Source organism: Rutidosis leptorrhynchoides, chromosome 3 (genome assembly GCF_046630445.1).
Source record: "Rutidosis leptorrhynchoides isolate AG116_Rl617_1_P2 chromosome 3, CSIRO_AGI_Rlap_v1, whole genome shotgun sequence".
NCBI classification, from domain to species: domain Eukaryota; kingdom Viridiplantae; phylum Streptophyta; class Magnoliopsida; order Asterales; family Asteraceae; genus Rutidosis; species Rutidosis leptorrhynchoides.
In genome coordinates, this window is record NC_092335.1 from 179,753,791 (window position 1) to 179,777,608 (window position 23,818).

General features: G+C 32.1%; 2 protein-coding genes across 2 annotated transcripts; both read right to left on the minus strand.

Moving 5' to 3' along the window:
• Nucleotides 1-1,443: 1,443 nt before the first annotated feature.
• LOC139897055 (acyl-coenzyme A oxidase 3, peroxisomal-like) lies at nt 1,444-5,411 on the minus strand. Its single transcript, XM_071879699.1, has 13 exons — nt 4,936-5,411; nt 4,436-4,553; nt 4,059-4,166; nt 3,795-3,967; nt 3,618-3,717; nt 3,381-3,455; nt 3,130-3,260; nt 2,896-3,031; nt 2,520-2,639; nt 2,281-2,427; nt 2,081-2,185; nt 1,886-1,987; nt 1,444-1,804 (listed from the first exon to the last, which is right to left on the minus strand). Exons 1-13 carry the CDS (start codon nt 5,397-5,399, stop codon nt 1,562-1,564), a joined length of 2,022 nt encoding a protein of 673 aa, XP_071735800.1. The 5' UTR covers nt 5,400-5,411; the 3' UTR covers nt 1,444-1,561.
• Nucleotides 5,412-6,027: 616 nt separating this feature from the next.
• LOC139897056 (acyl-coenzyme A oxidase 3, peroxisomal) lies at nt 6,028-7,554 on the minus strand. The gene is given in 6 exon segments (XM_071879700.1): nt 6,028-6,177; nt 6,179-6,400; nt 6,476-6,577; nt 6,840-6,944; nt 7,036-7,182; nt 7,275-7,554. Coding segments are annotated over 6 exon segments (609 nt in total). The 5' UTR covers nt 7,284-7,554; the 3' UTR covers nt 6,028-6,153.
• Between the last annotated feature and the right edge of the window lie 16,264 nt (nt 7,555-23,818).

Sequence of the window (23,818 nt, forward strand, 5' to 3'; positions counted from 1 at the left end):
TGTCGGATTTGACTGATTATCATCAAAAAAATGTGAACGAAGGGTTTTCGGTGCGGTAATTGGTGTTAACTAGAAAAAGTGGCCCGCGCGATGCGGCGGGTTTTCGGGTTGAATATTCATATTTAACGTAGTGTTATATATTTATAGCATCAAAAACGCGTTACTATGGGTTTATTTAGATACATGTGGTTAGTACCTAGAATACTTAATGGTCTGCGCGTTTTTGACGACAGAAAGATTGCGTAAAAAAATGAAACGGAATCGTCGATATGATATAGTTAGTTTGGGTTGTTTATTATGCGTGTATGTATATGTATGAAAGGTAATAGGTATCCCCAAGTATTTAGCGTTTTTAAACTACGTCCGTTTCACGTATAGTTAGTTGCGTTGTGTTCGTAAAATTATTTCGACTTGAACGGTGATGTCGAAAAAATCTAACGTATGGCGATTGGGAAGATAAGTCCCGATAAAAATTTCGGTGGAGTTTATATAAGAATATATATTAAAAGTATGCATTTACCCTTTGGCCCCCTGTTTAGGGGGTTAGAAATGAAAAATTGTCAAGGTTTGGGGGCTTTTTTTGGTTGTTTTTGGATGTCGTTTTGGACTTATTGAACGACCAAAAACTTGATGTCCTTTACTATGATAAGGAAATAGTTGTAATCACTGTAGTAGGTTGAAGGCTAATCAGGATCGTATAAGAATTAAGCCAAAACATGATGAATCAAATAAAAAATTGCAAATCGCCATCACGGTACGTGTTTTGTGTTTTTCGCATGTGAGTTTTAAATGTGAATCGTGCGCCTTTTTAACCGGGCAACATGCACGGTTCATGTTGCTTGGTGATTTGTGTGTGGTGCGTCAAAAATCTTTTTGTCCCGGTTAAATGCTCGGTACCACACACAGTGCAGCACGCACGTTGCGTGTTGCGTGGTGCGTAGTCGGAGGACATTACTGCAATATTGTTAATTTAAGAGCATATTGTTAAAATGTTTTGATATATAGGGCATTTTGACTAATTACCCAACAAAAAATGCAAAACGATCCAACTTTCGAATGTTTCAAGGGCCGATCCAACTTTTGAATGTTTCAAGAGCCAATTCAGTAAACAAAGTTAGGGTTCATAGGCCCCCATGAGTCATGACCCAACAATTAGCACTATGTATAATGGATGTTTTGCTATTATTCTAATGAGCTCATAAGTTCAATTCACACAGGCCCCAAGCCCAATTTTATTTTTGGCAAGGCTTACAATTGTAATTATTATTTTTTTTTTATATATATATTATTATTAAACTATTATTAGATTAGATATTTATCTTAGCATTGCAAGCCGACTAATCTCAATCAATTTTTAAGTATCAAATTCTTTCTTTTAATTGGTACGAAAACATTAGAAGCTAGTAGCCGTAAAGCTGAGGGATTCCAGAACGTAATGGACACTTAAATTGAGACGGATGAACTACATAATATGAAACGTTTTTAGACAGCAATTCCTTCCCCCTCAATATCTGCATGTCCTTGCTAATGGATCATGCATTTGTATTCTCGTCCTTAAAAGTTAAACCGAAGACCATGCATTTGTATCGAGCCAGTTAAAAGCAATAGGTCCCAAAAGAGCATCAGGGATTCCAAAAGAAGTCACCAAAAAAAGTGCATGTGGCCTTAATTCACTGCACAATTTTAAAACCTGTTTCCTAACAACTGCAGCATTGTCCATCGATAAGTAGCCGTATCGAAGAAACGAGGCATCTTCTTCCATCACAATTGTGGTGTACATTGATCTCATTAGACTTAATACATTCTGCAAACAACAGTTATTTGACTTATTTCATTATTAGGTTCTCACAAAATTTCATTCATTCATCTTTAAACACAAGTTTACCTTTAAAGAGCCTGCAGGAACGGTTGCTTCAATGTTTAGAAATGTTTGCAGTACTAATCGATCTGAGAAGGCTCTTCCCAAATCCTCGGCAATTTGATATGTCTAAATGTATATAAAAATAAAAATAAAAAATATACAGAAAATTGATAATACATGTACGTATATAAAAGAAAAAAATTAGGGAAATTGTTTTACTTCAGTGAATATTTGCTCTTTGCTTTCTCCATTAGCTTGGCGTTGTGAGACTTCTGTAACAAAATGAAGTAATAAATCTCTCTCACGTAGGTAGAAGATGTCTGTCTGCAACAACAACAGTAGTTTCAAACTACGTTTCAAATGTTATGAATTACTTTTTTTTGTTGTCAATAAGTATACGAAAATGTGTGGTTTAATACCTGGAATTTAGTGGTTATGAGGGTAGAGCTAGTGAGACGCGAAGGGATAATAGGAGCTGGCTTATTCAAGTGTTCTAGCCCAAATATTTTAATTGGTTTGTTCCTTTTTTTGGCGGCCAGATATTCCATCAAAAGTGCCTTGCTAATCTGGCGTCGCGTAAACAAGTCATGATTATTGAATATAAATGATGCTAACAATGCTTGATGGTGACTTTAAATAAAATGTTTAAAATTATTACCTGTTGCATCAGAACATTATTGTCACCCTCAAAGGTAAGTTGCACATCGTACTCACTTTTCAGTTGACCAACATGATTTTCGCTCTTCAAACCTTGCCCACCGCAAGCTTCTCTACATTCCTGACCCAAAACAATGTATGAGATTGATAATATTTATGTCTGGTAATCAGGTAAACAGATAAAGTTTCTGTTAAAATATTTTTTACTCAGATGTATGTTACCTATCCAAGTATCATGTGACCGTTTCCGACCCTTTTTTTCTGGCCACCCCCAAGATATGATTATATTTATATATCACTAATATGAAACAATCTAAGACCTTTTTTTACTGTGGTAAATAAATACGGAGTAGTACTTATCTTTCTGCATTTACAACCTGAAGGGTTCTCATGCTATGCCATGTTAAAGTAGCCTTGAGTGCACTAGAAACAACATGGACCGTTTTAATAGATTCAGGTGTCCGATTCACATATATCATCTTCAAATTTTCAGAAGCAAAACTCAAAGCATATCTGCAGTAAACAAAAAGAAACGAAAATTCGAATAAAGATACAAACAATAATAAAGTAACATAAGCTTCTTATATTAAGATCTATTTTAAGGTGCTTACGTCTTTGCTATAAGAGGTAACAGGCGTCTTTGATGACTCGGATAATCAAGCAGAAGAACTTCAGGTTCGTTTGGTTTAACAGAAAACGCTCGCCTTGACAGAGAATACCTTACTGCAGTTGCTAAACCTTTCTGAAGTTGATAAACAGACCAAAATGATCAGTATTAGACAGAATTTTATGCCCATTTAAAGTTCTTAGTATAATATCCAATAGTTTAATGTATGTTAGTTCTCGTTATAGCCTCTAATACCTTTGTCGTATTCATTGAACTTGCTGCAATAGTCACACGACCAGACGTTAGGGGAGCCATAAAGGCTGCAAATCTCTGAAACCAAGTGCAAAATATGCTTAAGTGAGTATTACAGAAATACAAACGCTAAATACCACCCGGCTACAAATAATAATAATAATAATAATTTAATAAATAAATAACAGTACCAAAGGGCCTTTAGCATTACAGCCTCGAGGTAACTCATCAACCTTATACCTGAAGTGGATCTTTAATCGCACTCAAATATTGTCCATCTGGTGAAACATCAGCAACCGAATTTAACATGTTCTCTCTTGGTATCCGTAGATTATCAAACCTGAAAATTTCATAAATTAGTGACCAATGAATATTTCACAAAGATGTTAAGTGTTCCCTTTGAACTTTAATTAATACCATATGCGACCATTGTCGACACCATTCAAACCAATTTTATGGCCACAATCTGCAATACGAACGTTTGGACATATATTTCCATCCGTGTCTCTAATCTGTGCTATAAAAGCATGAACTCCTTGATTCACACCATTGATTTCAAGTTGTGAGAAAACTGCTGTATGTGTAGCGTCCTGGAAACATAAATTAATATTGCATTAACTTTCAACAAGGAATCATAAAATAAAAATGTTTAGTAATTTGATGAAATAAGTGAGTTCTTACATTAGCTACACCACCAATCCAATACTTCTGAGCAGATTCACAAGGAGTATCAATAATGAATTCCTGATTCTTTGCATCGTATCTCGTCACAGTTTCAATCCCTCGGACCTAAAAAATAACTCATGATTCATCAAATTAAAGTACTTCTATGAGGCCACCGTAACGTTAAAATAGTAAATGCCCTACACTAAATATCGTCAAACCGCGAGAAAATGCAATGTACTTCCTATTTTTCAGTCTAAAAATGCAACTTATCACTATGGTAAGAAAAGGATGTAGCATATATCAGTCAATAGTAAGCACACCAGTAAAAAAAAATTGGTAAATAGCACATTGTATTTTCTTGCAGTTTGCCATGTTGAAACACATTCACATACGTTACTTCCATGTCCTAATTCGGTCATTGCAAAGCAGCCTTTGACTTCATAAGTCTCCGTTGGCCTCAACCATTTATCGTGATGGCGCTTTGTGCCCATGAATTGGATGGCACCACCCCTGAATTTATAATATTAACATAATCATGACGTATTTTTTTGAATGAAAAAATATATTAAAAACTAGCAGGATTAAAAAACCATCTCAAGATAGTCTAGTGGTAGCCTGAGTGTCTTTCAAGAGGTCTGATGTCAAACTTCATTGGAAGCAAATCTTGGATGGCAACGGAAAAGGGTCTGAAACGGTCATGGGTATCATAGGCTGCAAACATCTGAATAAAAAATTACTCTTATTTATCAGGTAGCCTGATAGGGAAAACCTTATCCGTTTACCATTTAACCATGGAGCTAGAAGATTACAATGGATGAAAAAAAACAAAAATTTCAAAAGGTAATGAACACCAACTTTAAATAAACTTGAAAGCAGATATTATCATACATACCATAAAAAGAAATGAACACCAAGTTTAATCCCAAGTGAATGATCAAAAACACCACAAGAGTTAGCACGAGTAAACCCCGAAAGCTCTGCTTCAGGTCCTTTCCTAGTAAGCCATCCATCAAAAACTCCTTGTTCTCTCAAATAATCGACTCGTTTCATCGTCATTTTGCGCTGCTGTTCCATAGACTGATTAAAATCCGGCGAAATAAACACTTTGCCACCTCTATTTCTAGGACAAAACAGAGTACTCTGTATCATTAGATTGAACATATAATCAATCTCATCCATGCTCTCACCGTCGAGGAGTTTTCGAAGCGATTTAGTATCGAAATCAGACGATAACTCAGAGAGCTCAGGTGGTGTATAGTTGACACATGGGGTGGTGTAAAGGAGACCAGTGTCAGGGTTGTTGTGGTTCTGGAGATGGCCGGTTAGGATTTGAGTCCGGAAAATGACCCGATCCATTGTTGAAGATGATGATGATTGAGTTCATGAATGATCGATTTAAGAGGAGTTAAGTTGTTGGGATTTGGAAGGTTTGTATAAAAATACAAAAAAGGGTTAGTTAGTAGAATGTTTAGGTGACAAAAAGTGCCTGGCACCAGCAACCATCAATGATAAACTATTATCTCCTTTTGTTGACCAAAAAAATAAGGCTTTCATAAAAATGGCCAAGAAGTCAGTGGCGAAAATAGGAATTTTTTTCACCCGGGGCGAAATTTTTTTTAAAGCGTATCAACTTTTTTTGGTAAAATATGGAGGTTTTGGGAAAAAAATATGGTGATTTTTGAGCAAAATGTGGAGGTTTTTAGGCAAAATATGAAGGTTTTGGGGCAAAATACGGAGGTTTTGGGGCAAAAAAAAAAAATTCCACCGGGGCTAAGTCGAAAAACCCAAAATTTTTACACTAAAAATTGCAAATCGACTGCCCCCTTGCCCCATGCTATTTCCGCCACTGCAAGAAGGGTCAACCCAGTAGAAGATCAAAATTATATCATGCATGTAAAATAAAATGGTAGGTAACAAGTACATAATCATAATTATCAAGATCAAAGTGTTTACTGATAACCAACATACAACACAAATACCACAATACATTCTGTTAATGATCACAGAAGAGATCAAGGAGCCATTTTAAGTCAATGCATTATGGGATTTTTCTATATAATAAATTTTATAAAAGTAAAATAAAAACAAGAACAACAAATTGTTGTCGCCTTCAAACCGAAGACCATGTGTTAGCTAGCATCTAGCTAGTCGAAAGCAATAGGTCCCAAGAGAGCATCAAGGATTCCAAAAGAAGTCACCAAAGCAAGTGCATGTGGTCTTAATTCACTACACAGTTTCTGAACCTCATTTCTAACCACTGCAGCATTGTCTGTCGATAAGTAGCCGTATCGAAGAAACGATACATCTTCTTCCATAATAATTGTTGTATACATTGATCTGATTAGGCCTAATACATTCTGCGGGCAGAGCAATAATATTCATAACTATTAAATATTATTTAATCTTCCAATTTTAAGCACAAGTTTACCTACCTTTAAGGAGCCATCAGGAACGGTTGCTTCAACGTTTAGAAATGTCTGCAGAACGAATCGATCTGTGAAGGCTCTTGCCAAATCCTCAGAAATTTGATATGTCTGAAAGCATTATAGATAAGATCAGTATTAGTCTAAGTTTAATTATTGAGTTCCTAATTGATCAATTGCATTTTGGGTTCTTGTACTTGTCTTTTTTTTTTTTTTTTTTCCTTCCCTGAACACCAATATCGCCGTAACCCAGAGGGAAATTAACCACCTTCGCGATCATTTGCCTTGTCTAGTTTCCTATTTTTACTGATATTTTATCATTATAAATAGAGGCATTAACCTCATTTTGAAGTATATAAAATATATGTTTTACCACTGAGAATATATGTTCCTTGCTTTCTCCTTGAGCTTGGCGATGCGAGACTTCCATTACAAAACGCTGTAGTAAATCTCTCTCACGTAGGCAGAAGATATCGGTCTGCAACAAAAACAGTTTCAAACACTTTTCAACTGTTCTAAATTACATTTTTAGTTGTCGATAAATATATGAAAATCTTTTGTTTTATCACCTGGAAATCAATGTTCCTGAGTGTAGAGCTTGTAAGGTTAGAAGGGATACGAGGAGCAGGTTTGTTCAAGTGTTCTAGTCCCAAACCGTTGATTGGTTTGTTCCTTTTTTTGGCTGCCAAAAATTCCATAACAAGCGACTTGCTAACCTGAACGCGCGTATGCATATCATGATTATCAATTCTTGAAATAAAGGTAAATTGTGATTAATTAATACAGTAACAAAATAAATTGTTATTACCTGTTTCATCAGAACATTATTATCACCCTCCAAGGTCAATAGCACATCATACTCACTTTTTAATTGACCAACATGATTTTCAGTCTTCACACCATGCCAGCCACAAGCTTCTTGACGCTCCTAACCAAAAAAGTAACATACAAAAATAGTTATGTTTTTTGATAACTTGAAATTAGAAAATTTAAAGTTTCTAAAACGCAGTAAATAAAAGCTATAAATAATGAACTTCCTGCATTTTCAACCTGGAGGGTACGCATACTATGCCATGTTGAAGTAGCCTTGATTGCACTAGATATAATATGAATGGTTTTTATTGATTCGGACGTCCTATTAACATGTAGTGTCTTCAAGTATTCTGAAGCAAAACTCAATGCATATCTGCCAATTAACAAAAAAAGACTAAGTTTGGGATAAATTTTTTTTTTTTTGAACGGCGAATTTGCATCAGCGGATCAATTATTTCAACGACCCTCATCATTTGCACCCACATACGCTAGAAGAAAACTCCTACCCGGGTTGCTTGGCAACTAATCGCAGGAAATTGGAGAGAAAACCTTCCGCCCCCAGCAATTGAACCCGGGATGCTTGGCAACTAATCGCGGACTTTTCCACACTGAGGTTTAATACCGTTGAACCAAACGTTCGTTGGTAGTTTGGGATAATATATATGTTGGGAAATTACGGTCTCACTAATTCCCAACACCCAGCCCAATGATAATAGTAAAGAAATAAGAACAATCCACAACACAAGAATTTAACGTGAAAACTTCAAAACAGGAGAAAAACCACGGGCCTCCAAAGAGAGAAATGCACTATATCACAAATTGTTACAATGACATAGACGACTCTCTTAAGCCAACTACACTCTCCAAAATATTTAACTAAAACAACTCCCAAACAAGGGTAAGAAAGAAAGAAATAATCAAATACTTAAAGTGTATTGATTGGTGCAAATTGGAATGAAGACTTAGCCCTCCTTTTATAACCAAGTCACCTACCTCCAACTTTCTCCTCCCACCTATGTGGGATAACATCCTTCACAAAGTAACCATATCAATTTTTCTATCAAAAAAAAAAAAAAAAATCAACAAATCTCCACCTTTTTGATAGAAAAAGATACCCATACTTCAACATTATAAGGATAACCGATATAGATGCTTCCTCGACGACAACTTCAAGATCCTCATCTTCATGCCGATGACATTATCTCCCAAGAGACAAAACTTGCATCTTTACCGAACATTGTCTAAACCGACAATCATTGTCATCACAGACAATCATAACTCTTAACAAGAATTATCATACTCCACCATTAAGAGTATAGCACTTAGAATATCACATTCCAAACATTTCACCTCGGCACATGTTGTTGAACAACCAGCTGAAACTTTATGGTGCAACTTCCCTGTTTGGCTTTCCCGAAAGTCCCATCAGCTACAACATCAGTTTCCACCACACAACCTGCATCAACGCCAAACCAATGCCCATGTGTAATTGTGGAACCGCTAACGAACATCCCTTTCCACGGTGGCACGGACACACCATGAGGATGGTGTGACTTCAGAGGAATTCATCACTCTCTGTAACAACGGAGACATCATTAGCGCCTTTAGAGCCATTTACCGAATTAGCTCCACCTGGACAATTAACCCTTACATGCCCAGTCTTCCCGCACCTCCAGCATACCATATTCTTCCCAGAGTTTCTCTTTCGCCTATCCGAACACAACACTATCGTATCTCCTGATGACGAGACCCCGTTACCTTCCAGTCTTTTCTCCTCGGATAGGAGCTTGCTAGTAACGTCTTCAAACTTCAGAGTTTTCTTCCCATACATCAAAATAGGTTTCATGTGTTCATAAGACGATGACAAAGATAATATCAACCTCAAAGCTTTATCTTCATCATCCACTTTAACTCCAATAGCTTCAAGTTCCGAAACAATACCATTCAAAATGCTCAGATGATCTGAAATCTTTGAACCCCCATCCATACGCAAAGTATGAAATTGTTCTTTAAGACACAACCGATTTGAGATGCCCTTGTGACAACCCGGAAATTTCCAACCAAATTTAAACTTTAATCTTTATATGTTTCCGACACCGGAAATTTCCAACCAAATTTAAACTTTAATCTTTATATGTTTCCGACATGATAAGCAATATTTGTTAAGTTAAATTTCAAGAATTTTAAACTATGTTCATACATTCATTCAACCTCGACCAAGTTCCAACGATTCACGAACCACTAAACGAATATGATTATATATGTATATGTGTATATATATTATAACTTGAAACGTAAACAAAATATTAGATTAAATACTTTATATGATTGTATCTGTTTCAAAATGTTTATCAATGGAATTAGAAGATAAGATCAAATGATTGAATTATCAGATATATTGAATTATGATTACAAGTCTCTGTTGAAAGGCCTACGTTGATTTGAGAAATCTTTCCATTTTAACAATATTCGAAAAATGGTAAAGTGATTTATAAATAAGAACAAATTATCAATCATTGAGAACTAGACAAAGGATAGTGGAAGATTGAATCTCATAAAGACTCGATTGATCTATTTAGTTTCAAACGTACAAAAACGTTTTCAGTTTAAAAAGAACTTTATTATTAAAACGTATATAACTTTTATAAATATCTAGAACCACTTTTGACAACTCATTACTTAACTAGTATGATAAAGATAACGATATTTATATTTTATTTTATTAAATATATATAACGATTTAAATTAATATTATATATATTTATACGCGTATTATACGTACATAGTTTTATACTTTTACTATACTTAAACTTTACCTTTACTTTATTTGTTACTTTACTTTAACTTTAATAATTCACTTTAATAATTCATACTTTAATAATTCACTTTAATAATTCATACTTTAATAATTCACTTTAATAATTCATACTTTAATAATTCACTTTAATAATTCAAAAATCTATTATAAATAGAATTCAATAGGTTTCATTATTTCATAGAAACTTGAAAATATTTTTCTCTAAACTCTCTCAATAGATTTACATATATATATTTACTCCGTATTATTTCAAGATATTATTAGTATACATAAAATATTACGACGGAGTGCTGTCCGAGTGATTTCGAAATTGTTTTTCGAGTAGGATAGGATTAAGGAAATTATGGGTTATAGCTATGGAGGTGATTGAGTGTGGTTCATGGGTATGCTCGTGAGGTCAATATAGTGTTTATCATTTCCGTTGCGTCTACGTACCTTTTCTGCAATATTGAATCTCAATATTGATACGTGAGTACTCATAATTTAACTTTTACATACTAACAGTGTATCCCTGACTAGTGCTCGACTATTTAGGATTATGCATGCTTGTACTTTTGATATTGCCCTTAGACAGGTTAGGTTGAATCTTGAATTAGTTACACTTGCGGTTGAGATAAGGTATAAGATATGCATGTCCTTGGAAAGCTAGCAAAAAATTAAGAACTTTTCCTTTAGATATCGAATGGTTTCGATGAACGGATTAGAAGTTATAATCAATTGAATTTTCGATATTTTTATTAAAAATGATTATTATTATCTCCGTTTTTATCGTCGTTCTAGTTTTATCTTATTATTATCATTATTATTATCTTTATCAATAAAAGGGATTTATCATTAAAAATTGTTAATTTTTTTATTATTACTATCGTTATTATCGTTAAAGTTATAATTAGTATTATTATTATTATCCAATTATTATTATTATTATTATTATTATTATTATTATTATTATTATTATTATTATTATTATTATTATTATTATTATTATTATTATTATTATTATTATTATTATTATTATTATTATTAGTATTATTATTATTATTAATATATATATCATTATTTAAAAATGGTTATTGTTATTGTTATTATTATTATTACTATATTATCATTAAGATATTTATTAGTATTACCGTTAATAATATTATAGTAACTATCATTATTAATATTAGTGTAATTAAAACAAGTATTTGTAACACATAATTATTTTGATTACTATTATTATCATTATTATGAACACGATATAAAAGACAATTAAAAGCTATTAAACGAAATGATTAGGAAATAATGAGTAAGAGTATCATGATGAAATTAAAATATTATAAGATATTGATTTAGATAAAATTATCGTTCTTATTATTTTTATCATTACTATTATTATTAAAAGTATCGTTAGTATTAAAACTATCATTTTAACAAAAATTATCATTTTAATAGAAATGTCATTGTTACTATAAAATATCATTATTATTATTATTTTAAATAGAATTATTATTTTAAAGACAATATTAAAAATTATCATAAATATTAAAGTTATCATAATTAGAATTATCGTTTTATCATAATGTCATCTTAGTAATTATAAATATTGATATTTTTATAATAATAATTATTATTACAAAATAATATAACTTTTACTTACTATCATTATAGATATTATTTTATCAAATAAATATGTGATACAAACATATTTTACTACGTGTAATAACTTACTTTAATAATACCTATCATATTATCTTTATGATATTAAATGAACCCTATAAATTTTATTACTTAATATATATAAAAGTATATTTATTATATAAATTTAATATAAAATTTTATTTATTAATAAATAAATTATATTATTTACTCTAATAAATCTTTTAAAAATATTTAAAAATATAAAACGACGATATTTAAACTATATATTAATCATGTATAGATTTTTGGAAATTATTTTGAGTCAAATTTACTTTTGTTGACTTTCGCATATTAGTCTCGAGCATTAGGATTGTGGTACACTATAACTTGACCTAATTTGTTAGACAAATATTGACCAACACATAAATATATATAATTAATTTAGGTTCGTGAATTCGAGGCCAACCTTGCACTTGTTCAATGACGTTATATGTATTTTTACTACGAAATACAGTATGGTGAGTTTCATTTGCCTTTTTACCCTTTATATTTTTGGGACTGAGAATACATGCGCTTTTATAAATGTTTGACGAAATAGACACAAGTAATTGAAACTACATTCTATGGTTGAATTATCGAAATCGAATATGCTTCTTTTTATTAAAGTCTGGTAATCTAAGAATTAGGGAACAGACACCCTAATTGACGCGAATCCTAAAGATAGATCTATTAGGCCTAACAAACCCCATCCAAAGTACCGGATGCTTTAGTACTCGAAATTTATATCATGTCTGAAGGAGGATCCCGGAATGATAGGGGATATTCTTATATGTATCTAGTTAAAGTCGGTTACCAGGTGTTCGCCATATGAATGATTATTTTGTCTCTATGCATGGGACGTATATTTATGAGAACTGGAAATGAAATTCTTGTGGTCTATTAAAATGATGGAAATTAATGATTATGATAAACTAATGAACTCACCAACCGTTTGGTTGACACTTTAAAGAATGTTTATTCTCAGGTGTTAAAGAAATCTTCCGCTGTGCATTTACTCATTTTAAAGATATTACTTGGAGTCTTTCATAGCATATTTCGAAGAACGTTGCATTCGAGTCATTGAGTTCATCAAAGATTATTATTAAATCAATTTATAGTTGGATAGTGGATATTATGAAATGGTATGCATGCCTGTCAATTTTCGATGTAAAGAAAGTTTGTCTTTTAAAAACGAATGCAATGTTTGTAAAATGTATCATATAGAGGTCAAATACCTCGCAATGTAATCAACTATTGTGAATTGTTTATAATGTATATGAACGGGTCCTTTCAGTTGGTATCAGAGCGGTGGTCTTAGCGAACCAGGTCTGCATTAGTGTGTCTAACTGATAAGTCGATAGGATGCATTAGTGAGTCTGGACTTCGACCGTGTCTGCATGTCAAAAGTTTTGCTTATCATTTTGTGTCAAAAATTAACTACTTATCATCCTCAGAAAATTACCTGCTTATCATTTTTAGTCTAAGACACGTCTTGCTGCATTGATTGCATGAATAGTGTATAGACAAAAATTCATATCTTAGCATATCTGCTAAATCATATCTTATCGTATCTGTTACTTTAAACTTTACCTGACATATCCCGCAAAGTCCTCCGTAATCTACGAAATCTTTTGATCTATATATATATATATATATATATATATATATATATATATATATATATATATATATATATATATATATATATATATATATATATATATATATTCTATGTAATTAGAATACCATCCGTTAGCCAAAATCATTTCATATCGAAAAAAAAATCCTTTATCCAATCGTACGAAATGGAATTCGTCATCAGTTCAAGTCACTCAGATTCCGAAATGGAATCCCATTCACGCTCCGAAAGCAGTGTGACCGGAATAGATCAACTAATCAGTCATCACCTATTCTGGATGAATTGGGAATGGGTTCGTAGCCTCCTCAATCATTGGAGACAAGAAGAAGGTGATCCCTTCCATCCACCACATTGCCCTCTTGAAGAAGAACCTGAAGCACTTACCGGTGAACCTGTCCGAACCACCATTTTTTCGCTCATTTCCAGAGTATCTCGTCACGATTATATATTACATCAAATTTTAGATTTTATTTATCCGCTCGTCTGAACCGACAATCACCCCGGTGTAATAGAAGAAGTCAACGAGCTTCGCGCTCGGGTAGTGGCTTTGGAGAATATGGTGCAGAGATTACAAACACCAGCAGCAGCATCAGCAGCATAACCAGTACCACCATCATCAACGCCAACAGTACCATTACCACCTCCAACCACAACCGCATCGTAAACCTCAACTTCACAATCTGTCCCACGAGCATCAACGTCATACGCCCCATAGATACCAAGGAGTACCAACAACAATAACTGACGAAGTATTAATTCATAACTTCATTGTAGAAACATTCCGCGGCGATTATGTAATTTCTAAAGTCTTAGAGATTATCTAATCTAGCCCTAACCATAAATCAGTTAAGCGAACTAAAATGATAGAAGGAAGAGTAGAAACGCTGACAAAAATTGTGTGTGATTAACAAGCTAAACTTGCTTTACCAATAGCATCAACAGTACCGTCAGCATTACCAGCATCGTCAGTACAGTCAACATCCGAATCAACAACACCGATAACATCACAAACTCCGTCAGTTCAAGAATCACTGTGGACATCATTACGAATCAATAACGTGTATATTGTATCAACGATTTATGAAGAATTAACTCATTCCCTCTGAAGAAATTTGTTGGGATTTAACAAGTTCATAAACATACTTGAAACATTTAAAGATCAAATTAAGCGGTAGCATGAAGTATTACCATTTTTAGAACTTGTTATACTTTACCCAATTGAAGAAATTATATGTATATTATATATATATATATATATATATATATATTGAAATAAATCTTTCCGTGCTAAGCTATTGTGTGTGAATCTTAACTACTCGGTTAATTCATATTATAAATATGCAATAATGTACGTCCTTCGGCCGCAACTTAACCAGCGTTAACTACAATCTCTATCACAATTCAACAAATTCCAATTCATAATAAATCAAGCATATATTTGATTTTACACTTTCATCATCGATATACCCGAAACTTTTCAGATAACATCATTCGTACTTTGCGAAATTCACAAGAATTCCACGAACCGAACATCATACATCAATAAATAACGAAGTATTAATTCATAATTTCAATGTCATTAAAGAAATACTGCGTAAAAGTTATGTACTTTTTAAAGCCTTTAGGGAATATTCAATTCTAGTTTCAACCGTAAATCAAATGAGTTTAATTTAACATTAACTCATTAAATCTATGTTACATCTGAAGAAAATATACATATATATATATTTTCATAATGACTGTAATAAAATTCTTTTGTACAAAATATTAATTGTGAAATTTTTTTTAACGGGTAGTTAATACCCGAGAAATATATAAATTCACAATTAATATGTTACATTCTTCGAATCTGATTCAGCAAATCATCCATTATACTCCTTACTTTCACAACAATATACATTCTTTTATAAAAATCAAAACAACCATACTCATTCAAAATTTAATTACATATTCTGATTTTGAAATCTCAAAATTCAACTTGAGATATGACCAGAATCATCACTCTTAGATCCTTACATCTTTCACAAGCTATATTTTGACTTCAAAACTGTGTTAGAATATCAAATGTATGTTAACGATTACAATCTGTGTTCAAACCCTTCGAAAATTTCTGAAGACACTTCGAATGATGAGCAATCGAGATGATGATCCAACCACATGTTACCCACAGTTATGTACCCGAAAAACTCTTGAAACCAAAGTAAAAGTTTAAACAACGTATCCGCGTCAGATTCTTTGGCATTTATTAGCAAAAATAACTTTGCGACTCCTATTCAAAGTAGCCAGTTTTGTCACAGCTCCAGCAAATCAACTTCGACTTTTCAGTCAGACTAACCTTATTATAACCTTGAGATATACACCATTGTTATCAGGGAACCTTTTACATTCCACCACATTATTAGCAGATGTACCAACAACTTCATTACCCTTTGACTTTAGCCTCTCCAAAAAGTCATTATAATTATTCATTGAAACCCCATCATTTACTCATTCGCATCTTGTAATGAGAATTGCCATACGAATCATTGGGAATTAGCAATTAGTATTTTGAAATCTCGCAGCATGTCTACGCCAACAGTTATATGTGTATATATAACGTCTATCTTCTGGACTTAATTTGAATGTGAAGTTTCTGAAAAATACTCCGAACTACGAATTGGTTCTCCGAAAATGGAAAAAATGCTGATGAAGCAGCAAAAACTATAAATGACTTTAAACGGTAAAAGCTGGATGATAATGATGAAGTGTGCTGGTAAAGCGCAGAAAAAGAGAAGTTTTGGAACTGGAAAACGGATTGAGCAAAGTAGGAAGGAGGCTGTGTACAAATTACAAAGACTGAACCTGACTTCAAAGGATCCAAATGATTCAGTACCTGCTGAAGTCATTAACGAATACCTTGCTCCTGACTCTAAACCCCTGCGGACAATATTCTTCATCATCCTCTGATATTAGAAATTCTAAAATATCATCATATCTTTCATTATAAATATCCTCCATATTTCTGAAGATATTTTCTTAATTTTTCTTATTTGAAATCATTTACCTCTTCGCGCTATCTGTATTACATCATAAAAGAAACTATTTTAGTTTCTAAATTCTGAAACATTCAAGTTTAAAATAGGAATATTTTGAAGTAGTGTTGGGAACTGAAGCATGAATTAGTATAATATAATGACACTTGATCAATGTGATTATATTACAGTAAGTCATGCTGAGTTTCTAAATAGAACGTGATGATTCACAGATCATAACATCATCATGTGCCATGTTATATGACTCTTGTATTCTATTTAACCTCTAAAATATCAAGAAAATATTTCTTGATGATTCGGCCTTTTCCAAGGTATTCTAGTAATTTGACAAGTCAAGATCGTGCCATCACAATTTCCTTCCTAGAACATTAACAATGTTCATTTCGAAATTCATATCTGTGAATTCTGGACCATTACAAGCGGTGCTTAATAGCAAGAAGAAGAAACGAAAGGACAATACTCCGAAATAGAAATTGGAGTATAAATTGCAGCAAATAAAAGAGAGCATTAACTGTGAATGATAATGATTATAGAAGACAGAAGCAGAGACTTTGAAATATAAGGGAACATATAAAGCCCAACGACAAACCAGAAATTATAAACCATATATATCTATGCATATAGTAATATAAAGACATGGGAGAACTAGAAACACTATAAACCCAAGAGTATAGTAGAAGTAAATAGATTCTTCCGGCGGTAGATGAAAAAGAAGAATGACCGATATGAAAGTTAGAAGTATATCGAGAATCAGAACTGGATGGAGCATATTGATGAATACTTTAAAATATGAGTTGAGGGGGAAAGAATAGAAGGTGATGAAACATGACTAGGAACTTAGAAATCAATAGATTTAACTCACACAATGGCAGAATAAGTGAATCAAACCCTCTAGTGAATAGGTTAAGTTTTTTTTTGATTAATTTAGTCAAACCACAACTAAATCAAGTGTGATTAGATCAACACCTTGAGCTATTATTCACCACCTGGGTGATTTGGACTGAGAGAGAATTAGAGGAGCTCACTAGATCTGAGTGTGTGTAACAAATGAGAGGCTTAACCTAAAATGAAGAACATAAGACTTTATATACCCCTGCTATTGACTCACCCATACGATTCATTCATCACACGTACGAGTTGGCTTCATCAGCCGTACGAGTGATCACTCACTCGTGTCTTCTCATTTAGATTGTAATTGTGACTTAGCTCAGTATCAACCGTGCTTATGAGCCTGTTAGCCTTACTAGTGAGGCTTCACTCGTACGTCTGACTAAGTCTAACATAGTCAAACATCTAAATCTCGTTCCTGTAGTTCCTGTACAAACACGGATAGGATAATAACGAGCAATCATGGTGGCCTATAAACTGTTGTACCTGCAATGGACGTGGGTAGATGTCTAGGGACTTGCATAAAATGCATCAACAGAAGGTGTGAGTTGTAAGGAAACGAAGGAGGTGAATTTATAAGAAAATCTCCAATAGAACAATTAAAATGGACGATCGCATTTAAAGCAGATCCTAATTCCCTTGATTACCGGAGAGTCAAATCTTATTAAGAAGATTTTCTTCAAATCCCTTAAAATCTGGGAATCAATCATATCTACGTCAAATGATAAGATGAATCTACACTTACTCATTTCACTCTTCTATGTTAGCTTCATTCGTACTCTTCATATAAATGGATTGTTTATCCAAATTATTCGCTGATGATAAAACTCTAATTTTTAGCCCGTATGCATCATGAAAACATACTTATTATCATTCACGACCTTTCCAATCAAATTTTGGGACGAAATTTCTTTAACGGGTAGGTACTGTGACAACCCGGAAATTTCCAACCAAATTTAAACTTTAATCTTTATATGTTTCTGACACCGGAAATTTCCAACCAAATTTAAACTTTAATCTTTATATGTTTCCGACACGATAAGCAATATTTGTTAAGTTAAATTTCAAGAATTTTAAACTATGTTCATACATTCATTCAACCTCGACCAAGTTCCAACGATTCACGAACCATTAAACGAATATGATTATATATGTATATGTGTATATATATATTATAACTTGAAACGTAAACAAAATATTAGATTAAATACTTTATGATTGTATCTGTTTCAAAATGTTTATCAATGGAATTAGAAGATAAGATCAAATAATTGAATTATCAGATATATTGAATTATGATTACAAGTCTCTGTTGAAAGGCCTACGTTGATTTGAGAAATCTTTCCATTTTAACAATATTCGGAAAATGGTAAAGTGATTTATAAATAAGAACAAATTGTCAATCATTGAGAACTAGACAAAGGATAGTGGAAGATTGAATCTCATAAAGACTCGATTGATCTATTTAGTTTCAAACGTACAAAAATGTTTTCAGTTTAAAAAGAACTTTATTATTAAAACGTATATAACTTTTATAAATATCTAGAACCACTTTTGACAACTCATTACTTAACTAGTATGATAAAGATAACGATTTTTATATTTTATTTTATTAAATATATATAACGATTTAAATTAATATTATATATATTTATACGCGTATTATACGTACATAGTTTTATACTTTTACTATACTAAAACTTTACCTTTGCTTTATTTTTACTTTACTTTAACTTTAATAATTCACTTTAATAATTCATACTTTAATAATTCACTTTAATAATTCATACCTTAATAATTCACTTTAACAATTCAAAAATCTATTATAAATAGAATTCAATAGGTTTCATTATTTCATAGAAACTTGAAAATATTTTTCTCTAAACTCTCTCAATCGATTTACATATATATATTTACTCCGTATTATTTCAAGATATTATTAGTATACATAAAATATTACGACGGAGTGCTGTCCGAGTGATTTCGAAATTATTTTTCGAGTAGGATAGGATTAAGAAAATTATGGGTTATAGCTATGGAGGTGATTGAGTGTGGTTCATGGGTATGCTCGTGAGGTCAATATAGTGTTTATCATTTCCGTTGCGTCTACGTATCTTTCCTGCAATATTGAATCTCAATATTGATACGTGAGTACTCATAATTTAACTTTTACATACTAACAGTGTATCCCTGACTAGTGCTCTAGTATTTAGGATTATGCATGCTTGTACTTTTGATATTGCCCTTAGACAGGTTAGGTTGAATCTTGAATTAGTTACACTTGCGGTTGAGATAAGGTATAAGATATGCATGTCCTTGGAAAGCTAGCGAAAAATTAAGAACTTTTCCTTTAGATATCGAATGGTTTCGATGAACGGATTAGAAGTTATAATCAATTGAATTTTCGATATTTTTATTAAAAATGATTATTATTATCGTCGTTGTTATCGTCGTTCTAGTTTTATCTTATTATTATCATTATTATTATCTTTATCAATAAAAGGGATTTATCATTAAAAATTGTTATTTTTTTTATTATTACTATCGTTATTATCGTTAAAGTTATAATTAGTATTATTATTATTATTATCCAATTATTATTATTATTATTATTATTATTATTATTAGTATTATTATTATTATTAATATATATATCATTAGTTAAAAATGGTTATTGTTATTGTTATTATTATTATTACTATATTATCATTAAGATAATTATTAGTATTATCGTTAATAATATTATAGTAACTATCATTATTAATATTAGTGTAATTAAAACAAGTATTTGTAATACCTAATTATTTTGATTACTATTATTATCATTATTATGAACACGATATAAAAGATGATTAAAAGCTATTAAACGAAACGATTAGGAAATAATGAGTAAGAGTATCATGATGAAATTAAAATATTATAAGATATTGATTTAGATAAAATAATCGTTCTTATTATTTTTATCATTACTATTATTATTAAAAGTATCGTTAGTATTAAAACTATCATTTTAACAAAAATTATCATTTTAATAGAAATGTCATTGTTACTATAAAATATCATTATTATTATTATTTTAAATAGAATTATTATTTTAAAGATAATATTAAAAATTATCGTAAATATTAAAGTTATCATAACTAGAATTATCGTTTTATCATAATGTCATCTTAGTAATTATAAATATTGATATTTTTATAATAATAATTATTATTACAAAATAATATAACTTTTACTTACTATCATTATAGATATTATTTTATCAAATAAATATGTGATACAAACATATTTTACTATGTGTAATAACTTACTTTAATAATACCTATCATATTATCTTTATGATATTAAATGAACCCTATAAATTTTATTACTTAATATATATAAAAGTATTTTTTATTATATAAATTTAATATAAAATTTTATTTATTAATAAATAAATTATATTATTTACTCTAATAAATCTTTTAAAAATATTTAAAAATATAAAATGACGATATTTAAACTATATATTAATCATGTATAGATTTTTGGAAATTATTTTGAGTCAAATTTACTTTTGTTGACTTTTGCATATTAGTCTCGAGCATTAGGATTGTGGTACACTATGACTTGACCTAATTTGTTAGACAAATATTGACCAACACATAACTATATATAATTAATTTAGGTTCGTGAATCTGAGGCTAACCTTGCACTTGTTCAATGACGTTATATGTATTTTTACTACGAAATACAGTATGGCGAGTTTCATTTGCCTTTTTACCCTTTATATTTTTGGGACTGAGAATACATGCGCTTTTATAAATGTTTGACGAAATAGACACAAGTAATTGAAATTACATTCTATGGTTGAATTATCGAAATCGAATATGCCCCTTTTTATTAAAGTCTGGTAATCTAAGAATTAGGGAACAGACACCCTAATTGACGCGAATCCTAAAGATAGATCTATTAGGCCTAACAAACCCCATCCAAAGTACCGGATGCTTTAGTACTCGAAATTTATATCATGTCCGAAGGAGGATCCCGGAATGATAGGGGATATTCTTATATGTATCTAGTTAATGTCGGTTACCAGGTGTTCGCCATATGAATGATTATTTTTGTCTCTATGCATGGGACGTATATTTATGAGAACTGGAAATGAAATTCTTGTGGTCTATTAAAATGATGGAAATAAATGATTATGATAAACTAATGAACTCACCAACCGTTTGGTTGACACTTTAAAGCATGTTTATTCTCAGGTGTTAAAGAAATCTTCCGCTGTGCATTTGCTCATTTTAAAGATATTACTTGGAGTCTTTCATAGCATATTTCGAAGAACGTTGCATTCGAGTCATTGAGTTCATCAAAGATTATTATTAAATCAATTTATAGTTGGATAGTGGATATTATGAAATGGTATGCATACCTGTCAATTTTCGATGTAAAGAAAGTTTGTCTTTTAAAAACGAATGCAATGTTTGTAAAATGTATCATATAGAGGTCAAATACCTAGCAATGTAATCAACTATTGTGAATCGTTTATAATGTATATGAACGGATCCTTTCAGCCCTTGCCCTGGTACAACTGTTATACTTTAACCCAAAGCTCCTTTGCCGTTGATAACCCGTGCACATTTGCAAGCACGTTCTTTGCAAGACACAAACAAATCGCACTTGTTGCCCTCAAATCCATATCATCCCATTCTTCTTCATCGAACTTACTGCTAGAATCACTGCCGGAAACAAAGGTGTGTTTACCTTTCAATGCCTTGTGTAACCCGGACTGAATCAACACATCCTTGACTTGAACCTGCCATAAGCCAAAATTGATCCTCCCATCAAATTTTTCTACAACAAATCTCATTGGACTGAACTTCGACATCGTATCCGTATCCTATAAACAACACTTTCTCTGATTTTGCTCACGTTTCGAATAGCCAAAAGATGTAGCAGGTAGCCAGGACCCTTTAAATCGGAAATCCACAACTCGCCACTAACAAATCCAACTATTACTACGAATCAAAAAAAAATATTGTCTAATCAGATACCCTATACGATCAATAGAACTCATTTCTGATGTGGACGATCCACTCCTTTGGCAACCGCAGAGCATACTCCGAATCCTATAACCGAGACCCCCTTCAAACCTGACGCTCTGATACCAGTTATTGGGAAATTACGGTTTCACTAATTCCCAACACCCAGCCCAATGATAATAGTAAAGAAATAAGAACAATCCACAACACAAGAATTTAACGTGGAAACTCCAAAACAGGAGAAAAACCACGGGCCTCCAAAGAGAGAAATGCACTATATCACAAATTGTTACAATGACATAGACGACTCTCTTAAGCCAACTACACTCTCCAAAGTATTTAACTAAAACAACTCCCAAACAAGGGTAAGAAAGAAAGAAATAATCAAATACTTAATGTGTATTGATTGGTGCAAATTGGAATGAAGACTTAGCCCTCCTTTTATAACCAAGTCACCTACCTCCAACTTTCTCCTCCCACCTATGTGGGATAACATCCTTCACAAAGTAACCATATCAATTTTTCTATCAAAAAATAAAACCAACAATATAAGCCTTAATTTAAAAATTAACTAACTTTTTTCTTGTCAAGCACACTTCTATAAGGGTAATTACATCTTTACCTAAGATTATGTGACGCCCCGTATAAAACCATCGTGTACGATTCGTCAACAACATGATCTTTACACGGTCAAGTACTACATGCTGTTTGAAAACCAGTTTGCATTCATAAAAAGACATAGCGTTTTACAAAAGATAACGTGACACAGAGGTCATTACAAAACTATTATTCAAATAACATAAGTTGCGAATGCAAATTAAAAGTTTCATGATTGAGACATCTCTAAGTTATGCAGTGGTTATCTAACACAGCAGGTCCTTAACAGCAAGTCTAAACAGCATGACAGCAAGTCTAAACAGCATGACAGCAAGTCTAACAGTGGAAGCAACAAACCTCTAAGCACCTGAGAAAACATGCTTAAAAACGTCAACAATAATGTTGGTGAGCTATAGTTTAAGTTGTAATAGTAATATAAGATTGACCACGAGATTTCAAGGTTTCAAAACAGTATGAAAAGCATATGTATAACCGTGGGCACATGGTAACTAGACTTAACATAAATATAAATATCACCCCCTAAAAGTACACCTGGCGAGTGCGTATGTCCTCGAAGTATTAAACACCCGTTAAATGCTAGCGCGACTAGCCCGAGTGGGAATGTCAAACCCTATGGATCCATATCTAATATTCGCGTCTACCGGTTCAAAAACCAATAGTTAAACGTTACCGTGCTAAGGGGAATCTTTATGCTGTTGTATAACCCACACATATGTAAAGTTTAAGTACTCGTGTCAAATAAGTAAAACATAAAAAGCGCATGTATTTTCAGTCCCAAAAATAGTATAAGTAAAAAGGGAAGCTATAACTCACAGTGATAAAAGCGGTAAAGTCGGTAATGAAAGTATGCGAGTAGTAAGT